A 14,890-nucleotide genomic window follows, 5' to 3' on the forward strand; every position below is an offset into this window, starting at 1 on the left:
TTAAAACAGCTATCTAGTTTTGGGGCATTGATACTTTAGCCTTTCAGATAAGACCAAGTTGCTCAGAGAAAGGACTATTTCAATTAACTACGAGTTTAGCTGAGGTGCCCTGGCAGTCTGGAAAGGAAAGGACAGAGCACACACACATTGGCAATGGAAGTCAAGAAGCAGGTCTTCCAAACACGGATTCGGATTCCTGCGTCTTTAAGAACAGACCCTCATAAATGGATTGCTTCTGCCGGACACCATGCTCTAAATAAACAGACTCTTCTGGCCGACACACAACTTCCTGTAGGGTTCTGGTGGGTAAAGCTTGAAAAGGCTGCCAAATCCAATGACCAGCAGCTTTTGAGCTGACTTAGAAAACAAGCTACAAAGACTTGAGTCCAGAGTAAACAAAGGAAAAAGCCACATTAAACAGGGAACAAATTACTATACAGGCGGGGATATTTTAAGTGCTCACTGAGCAAAAAAACAGGATAAAAAAAATCACGTTATTAGGTATTTAACAGTAGAGGGTAGAGTAAAATGCCCTCTCTCCACTGGTGGAATCAAGGTTAATTAATTCCAGCAATGTTAAGAACTGGCTGGGAATCATCCTCCTACATCATGAGGACAGATCATTCGTGAGGGTCTAACTGCAAACCTGGCTCAGATCGTATGAGCTACCCAAGGGAGCAGCATGGAGTCAAAAACCATTTATAGCTTTTTACCCAGCTGAGGACAAGGACTAACTAGTTTACTAGCAGATGACTAAAATCTCTGAGTAAAGAAAAATGTAACAAAAACTCAGAAATGGACTGGGCAAAGACTGACACAGAGCCCTGGATACTTGAGAGTAAATTGCAGACTGAAGCTCAATCAGGAAAAAGAAATCAACGCTGTAATACAAAAAGAAGGATACCCGCTTAGCTATAGTGGTTAAGAGGGACCTGAGGACAAAACACCAAGTCCACGGACATAATGCAAATCAAATAAAGGCACACTGTGGAAAAGAGGAGTAGCGCGGGGCACATGGGCAGCTCAGTCGGTTAAGTGTCCGACTCTCGATCTCAGCTCAGGTCATGATCTCAGGGTCATGGGATCCAGCCCCCTATCCAGGTACTTGCCCAGCAGGGAGTCTGCTGGAGATTCTCTCTCCCTTTCCCTCTGCCCTCTCTTTCACTCAATCTCTCTCTAAAGTAAATCAAATAATTTTTGAAAAGAAAAGGGGAGTAGCTTTAGAAGACTTACAGTGATACTTTGAATAACCTCCTTAGTCTCATTCAAGAACCCAATACGCACAATGCAAAATAGGTCTAAGACTTGGTTCCTGCCCCTAAGGAATCCACATACCAGCTGGGTGTGCAACATTAACACACACGATTCAGCCCCAAATAATACAAGAAAATACATAATCCCATACTCTGAGGAGGAACAGACTCGTGGCGGGGGGGTGGGGTAGGTGGAGGGGATTCAGAGCAATCTTTAGAAGAGAGGGAAAGGGAGGAGGGTAAAGGATCACGGAAGGGTTCAGCACAGACTGAGCTCAGAGAGAAGTTCAGGTGGAATTAGGAAAAAAGATGTGTGGCAATGGATTCACCTCACCGGCAAAGGTCATAGGTGAGATTCGGGAATCTGCACTTAAGCATCTCTAAGGGATTCTGAAGCAGAGGATTCACATACCACACAAAGTTGGAGAGATACAGGGTTAGTCCAAACCCTCACTCATGCAGCCTTTCCACTCATCTTTCACTTTTTAAAAAGATTTTTATTTGAGAGAGAGAGAGAGAGAGAGAGAGAGAGCACAAGCAGAGGAGAGGGGTAGAAGGAGAAGCAGGCTCTACCCTGAGCAGAGAGCATGACATTGGGGCTTAATCCCAGAACCCTGGGATCATGACCTGAGTTGAAGGCAGACGCTTAACCAAATGAGCCACCCAGGTGCCCCTCATCTTCCACTTTCAAACCCCAGCCCACCCCAGCTCCCATTGTCCCCATCACTGTCCCCATCCTCTAATCCAGTGATTGACAAGCTTATTCTGCAAATGGCCAGATCATAAATCTTTCAGGCTTTGTCACACCACTCAACTCTGCCATTACAGTAAGAAAGCAGTCACAGACAATATATAAATGAATGGACATGGCTATATTCCAATAAACTTTATTTACAAAAAAAAAAAAAACACTATTTACAAAAACAGGCATCAGAGTGGTGAATGAATAAGCAAAATATGGTATGGCCATCCAATGGAATACTCTTCAGGAATAAAAAGGAATGAAAAAACTAAGACATGCTACAACATGGGTGAATCTCAAATGCATTATGTTAAGTGAAAGAAGCCAGTCATAAAAGTCACATATACTATATGATTCCATCTACAGAAAATGCCCCAAACAGGCAAATCTATCAAGAAATAAAGTTGACTGGTGGTTGTCTAGGGCCGGGGGGTAGGACCACAAGCAATGGGGAGTGACTGCTGGTGGGTACAAAGTTTCTTTCTGGAGTGCTAAAAAGTAAACTTTATGGTATATAAATTTTGAACATACAAAACAGGCAGCAGGCAGAATTTGGCCCAAAGGACAGTTTTGTACTCCTTGAACTGTATCCCAGTGACACCATGTACTTGGAGGAACTTTGTTCTACATGTGGTTTCTGCTTTTCCCTCTGTGCATACTGAGGCTTCTCTCCTCCTCTACTCAAAAACTTGTGCTTGACTTTCTAGCCCTTTATTAAATGCTCTCTTCTGGGAATCCTCCCCTCACCTGAAGATAGAATTACCACTCCCTCTGTTGGGCTCCTGCAAAATTTTTCTAATTTTAGAACACATAATGGTCATAGTATTTGTCACACTGCATTAAATTTATTTGCCCTCAATCCTCAATAAGTGCTGAAGACATAAACATGAGTTAGAATGTAGCAGGACGTCTACCTAGCACAGAGTAGGCTCTCAATGCATAACTCACCAAATGTGTCTATCAATGAATGAATTATGAGGTAATATGCAGAGAAAATTGTTTTAAGAAGTGGTCCAAAAGTTAGACTGAAAACAATCAGTCCCAGGAAGCTGGTTTCAAAAGCTGCAGGGTTAAGTGGAAAAGAACACAGAAATTCAAGAGACATTTCAGAGGAAATGTCAATAAAACTTGGTGACTGACCACTACAGGATTTGAAAAGGATGGGTAAATCCAAGATGGTGCAAAAGTCCCAAGACAGGCGGTAGCAGTGACACTGATGGGCAGGGAAGCTGAGCAGATAACCAGCTTTCCTGCTGGAAGGAGAAGACCGGTTTAACTTCAGTTTCAGAGGTATAAGAAGGGCTAGTATTTGATTGTTTACCGTGTGCCTGGCACATACAGCAGCCCTCTGTGCCATATGGACATCTCTCACTCCTCAGTAAACTCTCCAAAGAACTGCTACTATCATCTCCATTCCACGGATGAGGAAGGAGGCTTAGAGAATGAAGTAACTCACCCCGAGGCACATGCTGGGCAAGTGACCGAGATTACGGCCACGCAGAACCCTATGGGTATAGCTACTCCTCCACAGCGTGTCTCAGGCACCTGCAAGCTTGACAGAAGACCTGAGAGGCAGGGTTCTCTGGAACCCTGACAGGAGCTCCACTGCTGAAGCCTGGAGAGAGCACTGGCGTCTTTCGCATGGAGGAGACAATCCAAACCCTGAAAACAGACAAGCTGCCTCAGAGACAAGAGACAGGAAAATGAAGGCCAAAGACTACACTCCAGGCAAGAAACCCTGAGAAGGAACAAAGAGCTGGGAAAGAAACAGAAAAACAGATGCAAAGGTAGAAGGAGAACCAGGCTAAGGTATCATCCTGAAGCCCAGAAGGAGATGCTAGAAAAGGGAGGACAGAAAAAGGAGGTGAGGAGGAAAAAAGTGGGGGGAAGGCGCTATGGGAGAAAGAGCTCTGCCAAAGGAGAGGACTCCTGGGCTCCAGTCCGGCACTGGCACCACCTTCTTGTTTGACAGTGAACAGCAGCCACAGCACTCCCCGGCCCTGGTCTCCTCTGTCAGGAGGTTAAAACTAGATTGCCCCCAGTCCTAGCAACCCAGTAGCTGGTCAGAAAAGCATCATCAGAGAGAAGCTCAGGAGAACAGAAGTCAGGCTGCAGGGAGGAAGGAGGGGAGAGGCAGGACATACCGATGTTCACTCATTTAAGAAATTGGAGAGACAAGGGTGAGAGAAATATAATGGTGTGTGGAGCTATGATCAGCAGGGCCAAGTTCATGCATGGCCTCTTCACCGTGGAAGAAAGAAAAGTAAAATAATGAAACACGCTAATTTTTACAGAAATACTCAGAGAACGCACTGGGGAAACAACTGAAAGTGATATAAGAAACATTTCTGTGGAATGTGAGTATTAAATCAGATATTAGCAGTAAATTTCTTTTTATTCTCAAACAAAATGTCAACAGAGCAGATAAGCAATGAAAACAAGAGAGTACAAGTTGGAGATTTGGATACTCGGTGCACACAAGCTGGGCGTTTGCCCAATCAGCACATCTGGGTCTCAGATTTGTAGACCTGCTCCTTACTTTGGTCTACTGCTTTTTTTTTTTTTTTTAATTTATTTATTTGAGAGAGAGAGAGAGATCACAAGTAGGCAGGGAGGCAGGCAGAGAGAGAGGGGGAAGCAGGCTCCCTGCTGAGCAGAGAGCCCGATGCAGGACTCGATCCCAGGACCCTGAGACCATGACCCGGGCCGAAGGCAGAGGCTTAAGCCACTGAGCCACCCAGGCGCCCTGGTCTACTGCTTTTTAAAATGCTCTCCAAAATGCCCCTCAAGCAAAAAGTCACATTTTCAAATGTGGAGGGTGGCCCTGAAAAAGCATTTTCTAACAACATTTTTAGGAAATTACAATTTTTTAGACATCAAGGAGTTTCCATTGCAACAACAGGATGGGTCAGGGCTGTAGTCCTAACCTCCATAAACACAAACACCACACTGCCTGGAAATGGCTGCTGCTGAACAAATTTCAGAGGGGGTCAAGGCAATCTCTTCTCCAGACTGGGGAGGAGGCAACAGTGAGAGGCTTTTTCAGTCTGTCCCCTCCCAGCCAGTTGAGAATACAACCCGGCATTACCTCATGCCAAAATGGCTCCATCCCTCTGGTGGGGCCAGGAGCCGTGCTTTCTAAGGGCAATTTTATAGCATGTGGACATTACTGTGATAAATGACAGGGTTTAAGTGATGTGGCCAGCCAGCATCTTGGTAGCAATGTTGTAATTTCTTTGCTTAGTTTGTGTCCTCATTTGTCTGCTAAGCCCTGATGTTTACTATTATCGCTCTCATTTCTGCTTTCACTTTTTCTAGAAGTCCCTAACTGGGTTTTTGGAGAGTTCTTACTTGAGAGTTAGCTGTAGTTTTCCGATTCAACATCTTGCCCCAACATGTCAGAAACCACCCTTGACTAGTGTGGCCAGTTCTAAACTGCTGAGCCAGCAACCATATCTGGTGGCCTTGCTGTCCCCAACCGTGCTCCTCTACCTAGTCCTGGCCTAGCACCTGCATTCTGCCCAGCAGGGTGTCATCATTTAATCGGCACTGAGTAGCTTCGTTTGAGTGAAGGGGCAGCTCCCTGAAAATGATGGGACTGGCCTACTTATTTAGGACCTCCAATCCTATGTGACAGTCAGATTCAGTTGTCTTTCAAGTTAATGAAATAACTTCCATAGCAACACTCAGATGAATTAAAAAATGTGTCCCTTGTTATCAGTTTAACTTTTGGATATATCTACTGTAGGTCTGCAACAAAATGGTCCGTTCAGAGGCAATCTCACCGAAAAGGCTGGAATGCTTTCCAAAGCAACCTCCATTTAAACAAACACCAGGAGCGTTTATGCACAGAAGGTATCTGTTTAGGAACTAAACTTCCCCAATATACAGTGTGTGTGTGGGTGTGAGCAGTTTACTCTGACACTTGCTAAGCATACACTACATGTAAGATCTCTGAAACACTAATAGCCTTGAGTTTATTTGGATTTTTTTCTGCACATACACAGGTCTAGGATCAGAAAGTCATTCATGAATAACTGCAGTGGGAAAAATGCCCCAGACAGAGAAGGAATGCAGCTGGTGTGCTACTGTTCAGTGTTCACTGGTACTTCTGCTCTCACACAGGTAGTCTCCAAAAAGCCAGTCTTGAAATTCTATATCAGTTCTTTTAGAGGTGATGAGTAAAGTTAAGACAACAGCCCATTCCCCCTACGCCTGCACTGTTCTGTCTATATTTTAATAACTAAGGGGGAAGAGAGAAGCTGTCCACCTACTAATATTGTAGAAACAGAGGGAAGATTGTGAACAAGCAGTTAAGTAGACTGGTAGCAGTGATCTCCAAAATGTTTAATCTCTGAACTTCTAAATACCTCCAAGTGAGCAAAAAAGACATCAATTCAGATGACAAAGCCCACATACTAATGTGTCTGTTTCAGTCAAAGGAGGAAGAGTCCCTTAATGTGTTTGTTCTCCCTTCTCATACAGTCCAAGCAAGTTTGGTGACAACGAGTCACGGACTGCAAACAGAGAACAGGTGGGTTACTTGTGTGAAGGCAGCTCAAAGCCTTATGGGGGGAGGAAGGGAGGAAATAATCAACTATGAAGGACAGATGGGAGGTGGCATTTAGTGCGGTCGTTAACAACCTCGGAGAGAACAGAGGATCCTCGGCTCCCGGCTTTTTATAATTACTAACACTTGATGTGCTCATCTTTCTAAATGAGAAAGGAAAAAAGACAGCAAGAGGCCAACCTTAAAGCGGTGCTCCCAAAGCCGCAAGGGAGGGAATGAAAACGGACTGGGAGCCCTGGAATGAGCTATCACAAGCCTATGCAGGAAACCCAAACCCTCAGTGGGAGACCAGCTGGCTCACGGAACAGGTGGAGTCGAACAAGACTGGTTAGCAGTTAACAAGGCAAGAGCTAATGGTCAAAAGGAAGTGGACTGGAAGGGCAGGGACAGCTTGGACTGTCGAGTCCAAAAGACCCAGTGTCCACTGCCTCCCTGAGCCTCGCTGCTTTGCTCGGGGACAGGGAGGGCTGGCAGGGAGGACGCAAGTCCCGACGAGGTGGCCGGGCCCCCAGGAGGCGCGTCACACCACCGCCACTGCGGCTGTTCCTGTAACGTGGTGGGCAAGGGAACTGCTAAGAGGCAAGCAGAACAGTTAGTATTTCAGATAAATGTGTTTACTTCCTTCTCTTTCTCCCAACTGTGGTCTTTCCTGCCCTCAAAAGAAGCAGGAAAGGAACAACTTTAGGCCACAGTCCTCGAGAAGGTACAAAGCAAAAGTGACTTGGAGCCACATGTGTGATTAACCACACATCCCACTTGGCCCTGCCTGCCAAGAAGCCTGGATCCAAATTTCATAGTTGGTCGGACCGACCACATTAACCCGTACGGCTCACAACTACGCTTTTCTTTCTTCTTTGTCCTCATTCTGCATTTCTGCTTATACCGTTGACATGTCTATTGTGAGCCCATCCCGAGCCTTTGCTGCAGAATGAGGCAGAGAATATGCAAATACACGGAAGTAGGAAGGGTTCTGAACTTTCTGGGGGATAAAGTTATTAAACCCGGGCCCTTTCCCAGGACAATGGAGCCTTCCAGATCTTTCCTCCATACAGCCAGTTACTGGCACACCCATTAATAGTTGCTGCTGTAATGTCAGGACAAATACATAAATTTAAACACCATGTCCTTTATACACGTAGGTAATGCTAACTAGGGGCTTACCCTCAGCAGCTTTTCATGGTAAACAGGCAATTAGATAAGTCAGAAATAGAAAAGACATTATCACCACATAAAAGCAGGTAGCAATAAAAATTAGATAGGAAACAAAACTGTTGCCATTCCAGCAACTAATGAAAGTATGTTATTGTAAATAAGCCTCTGGTCGCCTTATAACCCCCTCTCAGGAATCAGGAAACACCCTGAGGGCCCAAACTATGAGGGGGGGGGCAGATTTTACTTTGAAGTCAAAAAGCAAGAGGAGCTGGTTTTTATAGGATGAAAATGATGACACCAATGCTCGCTTATTCTTTTCTTTTTTTATTTATTTTTTATTTATTTATTTGACAGAGATCACAAGCAGCAGAGAGGCAGGCAGAGAGAGGAGGAAGCAGGCTCCCCGCTGAGCAGAGAGCCCGATGTGGGGCTCCATCCCAGAATCCTGGGATCACAACCCAAGCCGAAGGCAGAGGCTTTAACCCACTAAGCCACCCAGGCGCCCCAATGCCTGCTTATTCTTAAAGACAGAACTGATCTCTCGGGCTATTTACGGTCTTCTGCCCTTCTGCCGCCAGAGAGTCTTTTTCAAGTTTCCTGTTCACTTCCAGGCCTGTTGTTTCCAAAACCAATGATTACAAATGAGAGGTGTGGTCTCAGATGAAAAATACAATTATAGGTCTCTAGGCTGTCCTGAGGGGAACCCAGCAGGGAGGCCAATGGTAAAACAGTGCTTTGCTACAGAAGGCTTTGTATATATAAATCCCTGTAACAAGCGAGTTTTTGATACAAATTCTCTGCTGGCCTATAAAATTGTTTATCTAACTTAAACGCAACTGTTTCCCCAAATCTTGCCAACCTGCTGTGGTTATTACTTCCAGGTGTAGGATCTGTCACCTCCCCCCCACAGGAAAAGCAGCAGCCTCTCCTCAGCGGGAAAACCTGAAGACTCTTGGGAGGTAGGAATTTAGTAAAATGTTAGAGAAGGGTTGATTCACAATAGCTCTTACTGCTCATCCTGCACCAGTAACAAGCTGGGGGAAAGAGGGTGGATTTAGTAATTCCCTCCCACTTGAGGAGGACATGATGAAAAACAACTATCTTGATCATCAGAGTCAAAGTCAATTATACCTGGGAACCAATATGGCATTCCTTTTGCTAATGTATGAGCAATGACCTCATTCCACTTTGAAAAATATTTGCCTTTTATGTTCAGTAGAGACATATAGAAAGGCTACCACTGGTCCTCCCACTATTACCCCCAAAATAGATCAGCTGCGATTTTTAGCACAAACCATGTAATAGCATAGCTATAAATACCAAGTTATCCACTGAAAACAACAGAGAAAGTAAGGTGACTTTGCAAGAGGAAGCAATCCTGGTTTAAAAAAAGGTGAATACAGTCAAGGTAAACTTTATTGGCTAATTAGAATACGCAGGTTGAATTACTGCTTTTTAACCAGCTTTACTGAGATAAAATTCACGTACCATAAAACTACCCACCCATTTAAAATGCAATCCAGTGGTTTTTAGTATATTCACATTTATCAATGGTGTTTAGTATATTCATATGCAATGGGGGAACCATCACTACAATTTAATTTTAGAACACCTCTGTCCTTCCCGAAGAAACCCTGTACTCATTAGCAGTCAACTCCCACTTCTCCCTTTCGCCCTTCAGCCCTCAGCAACCACTAACTCACTTTCTATCTCTATAAATCTGTCTATTCTGGACACTTCGTATAAATGGATTCACATAATATGTGGTCTTTCGTGTCTGTCTTCTTTGTCTTCTTTCACTTAGCATCATGGTTCCTTCACCAGCAGCACGCGTCAGTATTTCATTCCTCCTTATTGCCGAGTAACATTTCATTGTGTGGACAGACCACATTTTATTTACCCACTCATCAACAGACAGGTTGTTTCCACTTTTTAACCACTATGAATAACACTGCCATGAGCATCCGCAGACAAGTTTTTATGCAGACACATGTTATCCTTTCTCTTAGGTATATACTCAGAGAAATGGAATTGCTGGGTCATATAGTTCAAGTGATTTTAAAAACTGCACGACTGCACAGTCATACAAGAAGAAGGTGAGAAAGATTTACTATTTCTCCACCCCCATTTTACCATCCAGAAACAATCTCTTTGCTTCTCTTTTCATTCTCTCATGGCCCAACTGCTCGTGCTGTCCTCTACGCTCACTCTCTATACATAAAATAGTCCAAGGTTTACTATGTGAGAGCAGCTCAGAGCCACATGGAATTTCCAAAGACCACATATCCCAACATCTCTTTTTCAAACAGGATTGAAGCACAGCCATCTAATTCTTAGAAAGTCCCCAAAGAAAGAAACAACGCAACTGTCCTTAGATGCCCAGTACCCGAAATATCTTCCAATTACTAACTGCAAATCACTAACGCCAAATCATACCTATACTATATAAATACTGAAGAAAGAAGAAGAATGTTTAGGTTTTTAAGCAAAATTGGAGACTGTCCCCTCTAGGCCCTAACTCTTTATTCCCTCGCTGAACATACTATGTCCCTGGATGCCAGCTAGTTTGATGTGTCCTCCATACTGCTGTGAACGGTTTAATCTGACACCGAAATCCAAGTGTGGGAAAACTCTGCGGTCATTCCTAGGGGTATTTTTCTTTTGCTTCAACAGTCGTATTTGAATCTATTTTCGCAGGCAACAACAGTAACACACAATTTAACATCCAGAATCTCTGCTGTTGCTGCTTCTGTAATAGCTCGAACTTTCCTCTTCCTTCTTGGTTCCTCTGAGAGGGCACATATAAAATGAGTAATTATTGCTGCTAAAGAATTGCTGGAGTCAGCAACGCTTCACAGGAACTGCATTTCCTCCTCCTCCTTTCCCGCCCACCACAGTCTCCCCCATACGTTAAGAATTATAGACACATGACCAGGATAGAGAAAATCTGCCCTGGAAGAGGCGTTGCAGCCACCATGGCAAGCAACCAAAAGTATTAACAGTAATTTCCAGCGGAGCTGAAAAGGTTAGATGATTTGTCTTTGAAATGAGCCAACTCGGCACACTTTCATGAGATTAAAATCAGTTTGCTTTTCCTTCTGGCACCTCACCTCTCCTATTCCTACTCTCCCCAAAAGGCAGAGTGGTTCAGGCACATAAACAAACAGTTCTGGAAATTAACTTCCCTGACCACAAGAAAACTTGAAGATAAGTTCCACTCTGCGTTAGTTTTCCTACGCTTCGCTGTGATCAGGATCTACTGTGGTTTCTCTCTCCCTGGAGAGAGAACACCTGAATGATAACATCTCTGACACACAGAAGCTTAAAAACAGAAAGAATGACAACTGTGTGTTATCTTAAAAGAAGTATGATGACTATTACCCACAATCTAGGTCATTTCTGAGTCACAGGGAAGAGGAGGCCATTGTTCTTTTATGGTGATGACCCTGTGCAAGTGAGTTATTTCTGCTGTCACCTGTAAAATGAGGATAACAACAGGACTTCATGGGGTAAGTGTATGAGTGCTTCGAATAGGGCTGAGGACAGGTGAAATACCAAGGCACTAGGAGCTTGGTTCATCACCATCACTACCACCTAGACCACCGCTACCTCGGCTATCTCCAAGAAGCTGCCTAGATGGCTTAAGGAGCTAACCCCCAGGGTTTTTCATGCAAGGACAAAATACTGCCATCTTTACTAGAATGCTCCCATTTCCATTGACTCATCCTGCAGGAGCAACCAGTTCATAAGACAAAGCAAAGAAAGGAGACAGGTCACAGGAGAGGATGAGAAAGATATTTTACAATAACAGAAAAACAGCACCTTATTTTGTTTTTTCACAGCCATGTTTCAAAGATGAAATCCTTAAAAACATTCTTTCCAATATAGGAAGCCAGGAAAGTTACGAAGCTGAAAAATCTCTTTATTTAGAAAGAATTCCTAGAGTTGCCCAGTCCGGAGAGCAATCTGTTATTTGAAATCCCTCTCTTGAGTGTACATTGTGTCCTCCTCCCCCCTTATATTCATATGTAAACATCCTTGTTAAACCTGGGGCGGGGGGGGGGGGGGGCCTCTTTGTCCAGATTAGTGTCTTTACAAGCTCAGAGGGGCAGTAAGTAGAAAGCTGGCACCTGCACCTACCTCTCTCTGGGGCTGGCCGAGCCCCGGGTCAGCAGCACGGAGGTTCAGGACGTGCACTTCCTGGGGCAGCCCTGTTGTACCTCTGCTCGCACACCCTGACAAGACGGTGAAGCTCTCCATGAAGGCTTGGACCGGATGCGAGGCATTGACAGGCGACAACTCACACTGGGCACTGGGCTCTGGACCTGCAGAGGGAATCACAAGCACAAATCCCTCAGAAACAGCAATGAATTGTGCCACAGTTAAATTAATTATCCTAGACGATCCAGCCATGGCCAGTTCACCAGAAGAACCTCTCCAGGTAAGTTGTTTCTGAACTCAATGGCAAAAAAGCTTAGCCTAGTCTAAAACCACCAATCTCTAAATTCCTTTTAGATGATTTTGATGTGTATTTGATTATGTAAATTCCCTTTTAGACACACAAGTCACGAATGTATTCCTCTGGATGGAGGAAACTGCCGTTTGACATCTGTGTTCAATTCTTCCTTCCTCTCTTAGGAAAAACAACAACAACGACAACACAGAAATAAATGGAATAAATTGCCTAAAGTCCAATGATAGTATGAATAAATAATATTTAACAACTAAAATTTCACCCCAAAAGTATAAGATACAGTCCCTAACCTCTAAGCATGCCCTGCCTTCTTAGAGCAAAACCACCTTAAGAACAACACAAAACAAGATGTAATGAAAGGGGGCAACTGGGGCCTGAGTTGTATAGCAAAGTTTGGGCCAGAGAGCAGGAAAAAAATCCTCCCAAGAAAGGGAGAAGCATATGAGTAGAGCCTCAAATAGAAAAGGTAGAACCCTGGTCACACTTGGCTCATGCTTCCTCATTCTCCCTTTCTCCAATAATCAGAACTTAAATCCTAACATCCATTCCTGCCCATCCCTCCCTCCTAGGGTCCTCACTGCCTCTGTCTCTAGGCGACTACACATCTTCCTAAAAGGACACTCAAGCATCCAGCTCTCCAAGCCACCTTCCATGCAAGCTCGGACCAGCCCACCAGGGTTCTCAGTGGGATGGCCGCTCCCCGTCCGAATGCCTGTCCCTCCCATCACTGCCAGCATGTCTGTCCCTTACGGACTGCTGGCCTGAAAATAAAGCCCAAGCTCCCTAACCAAGCACATAAGGCCCTTCCTAACAACTCCCTTCCTCTCCCTCCAAACTCCCCCCACCCCACTCCAGCAACCCCAATGCATCTTAACCGCACATCTTTATTCAAGCTTGTTTCCTTCACCCAAATTCCTGTTCCACTTTAACTTTGCCCCATAACAAACAGCCCAAGATGAGAGAAGTACTCTTCCTCCATCCTCACATAATTTCTCTGCCCATCTCAGCAACTTCTACACTGTAACAACCAGTACATCTACATCTGTCTCTGCTAGTCTGGTATGACCTCCCAGACAGTGGGCTACTCATCTTTGTATCCTCAGCACCAATCACAGCACCTGGCATGTACAAGATGCTCAAAAAATAATTGTAACATGAATCACTGAGCTTTAAAATAAATTGCTCCCTCCCTGATTGGTGATTAGGGCACCATTCTGGGGAGTTGGATTTAGCAGTAGGGGGCTAAGAGGGGAATGACTGAGGTACAATTCCACTTGGGCCTCACTGCACACTGGCTGGATGACTGATAGAGAGGGACATCCAAGAAGGAGGAACCGCGATAGTCCTCTGCAAGTTTGGTGTTGTCTCCATTTGATACCTGGGGAGAGTGGGACTTGAACAAACAGCAGCCACTAAACCACAGCATCTACTAAACCACAGCCTCCCAAGCGGAACCCAATAAAAGACCTGGACACACTCCACAATTAGTTCTTCCTGACTTCTACATATTAAAAGTACTCTCCAGGATCACAGCCCCAGTGTAAAATGCAAATGTCGTTCAGAACCAGGCAATCCTGTATCCCCACTGCTAGACCATAAGCAGACACCCTGCCTGGTGTGCCAAGTCTATTTCAGAACTCACAGAAATTATCGAGGCTGATAAAAGTTATCTGGTCTGAAATGAAGTATGTACCTTCTCAAATAATCACTGCGGCTCTCTGTGCTGCTGTACTGTGCCCAGCTGCTTTCTGAGAAACAGAGGTGGTGAAGGAAGATGTCACAGTGGCAAAAGGCAGGAGGTACTGGACCTCTGATTCTCGGAAGTCTCAGTGGAGGGCGAACAGTATGAGCAGGTGCCCTCCCTACTGTTTCTCCTTTGGGCCTCTCCAACCACAGTGGGCTGCTGGTGTAGTTGGCACCCCAGAGCTTCAGAGTCTCCTACTCCTACTCAACTTCGGGAACACACTCAACTCTGGGAAACTGGTTTCACAGCTTCGTGCCATGAATGTGCCTTCATCACAAATTAAGCCCAAATAAAAATGCTTTTCAGGGTGGGGGGATGGGTGAATTAGGTGATGGGGGTTAAGGAGGGCACTTGTGGTGATGCTTGGAAGTGCTGAGTCACTATACTGTACACCCGGAACAAATACTACATTGCATGTTAATTAACTGAAATTGAAACAAAAACTTAAAAAGGAGCACCTGGCTGGCTCAGTCAGTACAGCATCTGACTCTTGATCCTGGGGTCATGAGTTTGGTTTTTTCTTTTTTTTAAGATTTTTATTTATTTATTTGAGAGAGCGAGAGAGAGAGACCAAGCACAAGGGAGAGTACGAGTGAGGAGAGTGGGGGAAGAGAGAAGGAGAAGCAGGACTCTCTGATGAGCAGGGAGCCTGACTCCAGCTAGATCCCAGGATCCTGGGATCACGATGTGAGCCAAAGGTAGACAATTTAACTGACTGAACCACCCAGGCACCTCTGAGGTCGTGAGTTTGAGCCCCATGCTGGGTATAGAGATTGTACACACACACACACACAAATAAAAATAAAGGGGTGCCTGGGTGGCTCAGTGGGTTAAAGCCTCTGCCTTCAGCTCAGGTCATGATCTCAGGGTCCTGGGATCGAGCCCCACATCGGGCTCTCTGCTCAGCAGGCAGCCTGCTTCCTCCTCTCTCTCTGCCTGCCTCTCTGTCTACTTG

At 44.9% G+C, this 14,890-nt stretch overlaps 1 protein-coding gene across 3 annotated transcripts in view; it reads right to left on the minus strand.

Moving 5' to 3' along the window:
- LOC111143050 (transforming growth factor beta receptor 3) overlaps nucleotides 1-14,890 on the minus strand; it is a 194,087-nt gene that overhangs the window by 98,998 nt on the left and 80,199 nt on the right. For all 3 annotated transcript variants that reach the window (XM_022496486.1, XM_022496484.1, XM_022496487.1), the window contains one exon: nucleotides 11,858-12,042. In XM_022496486.1, the coding sequence (XP_022352194.1) occupies nucleotides 11,858-12,042 (185 nt within the window). The remainder of the gene's footprint in view (nucleotides 1-11,857; nucleotides 12,043-14,890) is intronic.

The sequence above is a fragment of the Enhydra lutris genome, unplaced genomic scaffold (genome assembly GCF_002288905.1).
Source record: "Enhydra lutris kenyoni isolate GAN:26980312 unplaced genomic scaffold, ASM228890v2 scaffoldscaffold9, whole genome shotgun sequence".
Lineage (NCBI taxonomy): Eukaryota > Metazoa > Chordata > Mammalia > Carnivora > Mustelidae > Enhydra > Enhydra lutris.